This window comes from Propithecus coquereli, unplaced genomic scaffold (genome assembly GCF_000956105.1).
Source record: "Propithecus coquereli isolate 6110/MARCELLA unplaced genomic scaffold, Pcoq_1.0 Scaffold135, whole genome shotgun sequence".
NCBI lineage: Eukaryota > Metazoa > Chordata > Mammalia > Primates > Indriidae > Propithecus > Propithecus coquereli.
The window spans coordinates 813,989-817,575 of NW_012137747.1; the positions used below are offsets into that span (position 1 = coordinate 813,989).

General features: G+C 35.4%; 1 protein-coding gene across 1 annotated transcript in view; it reads left to right on the forward strand.

Annotated features, from left to right (window-relative positions):
- Positions 1-1,827, forward strand: part of CR1 (complement component (3b/4b) receptor 1 (Knops blood group)) — a 111,120-nt gene extending 109,293 nt beyond the window's left edge. The window contains exon 27 of the mRNA XM_012638797.1: positions 1,424-1,827. Coding sequence (XP_012494251.1) covers positions 1,424-1,436 — 13 coding nt within the window. The 3' untranslated portion in view covers positions 1,437-1,827. The remainder of the gene's footprint in view (positions 1-1,423) is intronic.
- Positions 1,828-3,587: the final 1,760 nt, after the last annotated feature.

The window sequence follows — 3,587 nt, forward strand, 5'->3', positions numbered from 1 at the left end:
ATATATAAAAATTACCTGCAATAACCTCCACACAGTAGTTTGCATTCTTAAGCTTCTTTGCATGTTATTTTACATTTGAGATTATACTGATTGTACATTATTAAATCCTGCTTTTTTTTCACCAAATCACAAATAATTTTCCCATTGTTAAAACTGTATATAAACATACCTCATAGTATTTGACATTTCATGTGTTGTTTTTTTTGCCTATTAACTCTATTGCATTCATCTATTAATACTTGACATTTATTCTTCATTCATTAACCACTTATAGCGTACCATACGTTGTGCTTATAGGTGTTTTCTTTCCCATGCTAAATTATTAATTCTTGTAAGTAGAGACCATTTTTTTAAATTTCCCAAAACCTCTAAGTATAGTGAATTTAAGTGAGAAATGTTCAGTAAATACTTGAGAATGAATTTATCAAAATTTCACTTATTCTCAAGTTTTTGGAAACATTGTTTTAAATCAAAGTACACTTCAAATTGTGTACATTGACTATTGATTACCTTTTAATAGAAAAGTAGTAAGTCCTTAATAATTTTGTCTCAAATTTCCCTTTTAAGATTGCGATTTTTATCACAGTGTTCAACAGGAACAAGGTTAATCATTTGTGGCAAAATATATAGATAAGGAATGTGTTAGAGTCTGTGCCAAGCCTAAGACCTGTGCAGCCGGAACAGGTGCCAGGCTGGAGTCGGTGACACAGTTCAAGAGGCAGGCTGCAAATACACACACAGCTGTGTGTGGAAGGACGTGAGAGTTTTTAGAGGAGATGCAGGTAACAGGTGATATCGGGAAGTCTTGTGAGATAGAGAATAATGATAAGGAAACAGGCGGCTGTCATAAGGGGAGGTCAGGTGAGCTGGTGGGTTTGTTCACTGGTGGAAGGACACCATTCTGGCCTTAATAAGAGAGGCTCCAGTGTGGCCAGAGAAGCAGTCAGGCATCTCATACTGAGTACCCTACCCTAGCTCATTCTTGACTGTAATTAGAAGAGGACATGCTTTCTGAAGCTGACCCTCCTCTAAACCTACCAGCTCCTATTTCTGCTCCCTGCCACTACCTTGGTTCAGAAGAGACTCAAAAAATATCTTTTTGTGTTACGAGAGACCTGTATGTTTTCTGGGAACGAGGCTCGTTTTATTTAGTTGCTCAATGCTGAGAATGCTTTTTTCTTTGATAAAAGAAAACAGGAAAAGGTCAAGTTACTCATTAATCTCTCTCTTATCTACTCAATGTCTCAATTTACGCCATACTTTCTTGTGCCCTACATAGCAATCACCACGGAGGGCAATAAATACTTCTAATAACCTTGTCATTTATATGTCATGCTAGCATCATGATTATCAGCATATAAATTCTGAGTAGTTCAGGTGGCGATCATGCTGTTATAAAAATAAGCATACCCTGCTATTTCAGTGTCCTTGCCTGACAAAGCATGCTACGAAGCCGAGAACACCTTGAATTAAATGTTGGTTGGAAAGGAGCCAATTCATTTCAACAGAAAAAGATCCGAGAGTCATAAAGTCTCTGAAGTGACTTCACAGAGATGACGTGTGCCTGGAGATGCTGAAGCTCTCCCAGCATCTAGCAAAGCTTCTCCTTCTTTAGTCTCCTTTCCCGTGACGCCCTCACCCTCTGTCCTTGGGCTAAAATTGCACATCATCTAGTCGGAAGAAAGGCTGCAGTTAGGATACAGAAAATCGTTCGGATTACTTAAAGGAAAACAATGTCGCCTAGGATTTCTGGTTTATAAGTTTGTCATTTTTTCTTATTTTAAAATATTCATAATATGGGATGGGCTCATTAAGGAGAATTGGAAAATCCAGGAAGATATGAAAAATAAATATGTTACATATAATTATACAACCTAGTGATAACCACTGTTAATAATTTAATTCATTTTCTGCCAATCTTTTTTCATATATGTTTCTTTACATATGTATATCTCTCCTTTTTTCTTAGTTTCCTTTTATTTTACAGAGCAGAACCCACTTATTTTAAACAGATTGGAGTAAGATATATGCTGTATCAGTTTTCACTTTCTCTAGGGAAAAAAAAAGTAATTTCTGTTTACCAAAAAGGCATTAAATGATGATGGGGGGAGTGGTTGAGACGACTCAAGAGAAAAAAATTAAGCTTTGGATATTTCCTAAGCTCTCTTTCAAAAGCACTTTGTACTATATTTTGCATAAAAAAATGCTAAAAATTAAAACAAAAGAATAATTGTCATTTTAAAAGTAACTAGCTTACTTTTGTATGGATTCAGAATATACTAAATTAACTAAAAAAGCACAACTTTTAAGAATTTATCAAAATAATAGACATGTACTGACACTTTTTAAATAAGTGGCATTGTAGCTTTTACCTAGGCCACATCTTTACAGATCAAAATTTTGTTATGATATATCATTATATACTAATGATCTTTAGAAAATATCAGAATATTTCTGGATATTTAATAATAGCTTTGTATATGACTACTGCTAATTTTTACGTAATTCTATGTTTTAATAGTTGCTTTAAAGGTAGATTCTGTAACATTTATTTTGACAGCAATATAAGGAATGAGCTAGATATCAACTTGAATTTCAATTTAAAATCATGCAAATTAGGAAAAGAAAAAAACCCAGCATAAGCAAAGGTTAACTGACAAACTGCAAGAAAAAAATGCAACTTATATCACAAAGGGTAATTGCCTTACTATTTAGACAGTTCTTAAAAATTCAAAGACCTGGGCCAGGTGTGGTGGCAAGCCTATAATCCCAGCACTTTGGGAGGCCAAGCCGGGAGGATCGCTTGAGGCCAGGAGTTCAAGACCAGCCTCAGCAACCCAGCAAGAACCCATCTCTACAAAAAATTTTTTAAAAAATTAGCCAGGCATTGTGGTGTGCACCTGTATTCCTAGCTATTGAGGACACTGAGGCAGGAGAGTCGCTTGAGCCCAGAAGTTTTAGGCTTCAGTGAGCTATGATCATATCACTGCACTCCAGCCTGGGCAACAGAGTGAGATCCTGTCTCAAACAAACAAACAAAAAATGTAAAGACCAAATCTCCCCCTTCCCTCCAAAACACAGGCAAATGATATACAGCCAGCTCACCAAGAAAGAAGGGCAAGTAGCCAAGAATATATGAAAATATACTCAATGATAGAATTTTTGCTAGTTGGATCTTTTAGCAAATCTCTTATTTTTTTGGATTTTGAAGAAGTAACTTGTAAAAGAGGACTAGAAAATAAATGCTTGAGAATTGGCCTTTCTTAGATTTAAAATCCCCTATCACAAGAAAAAAATCTATGTTCTTTTTTTTCCAGAATGGAGTAGGTCAGTGAGCAATATGATTACTAAATATCTGATGCCTGTGACCTTTTAATTGCAAGAAAGCCACGAGATTTTTTTCCCCGTTATATCAGTCATCATGGGAAATACTATACATACTAGCTATGGGTAAAATACTATGTTGTCGAACTTTACTTGCATTATTAAGCAATTCTGTTAATCTTTGGCCTTATATTTTTTCTGAAAAGCAGAGGCTGGACCAATTGCTCTCCAAAGCTATTCCTCGTGCTAACATTCTAACTTTG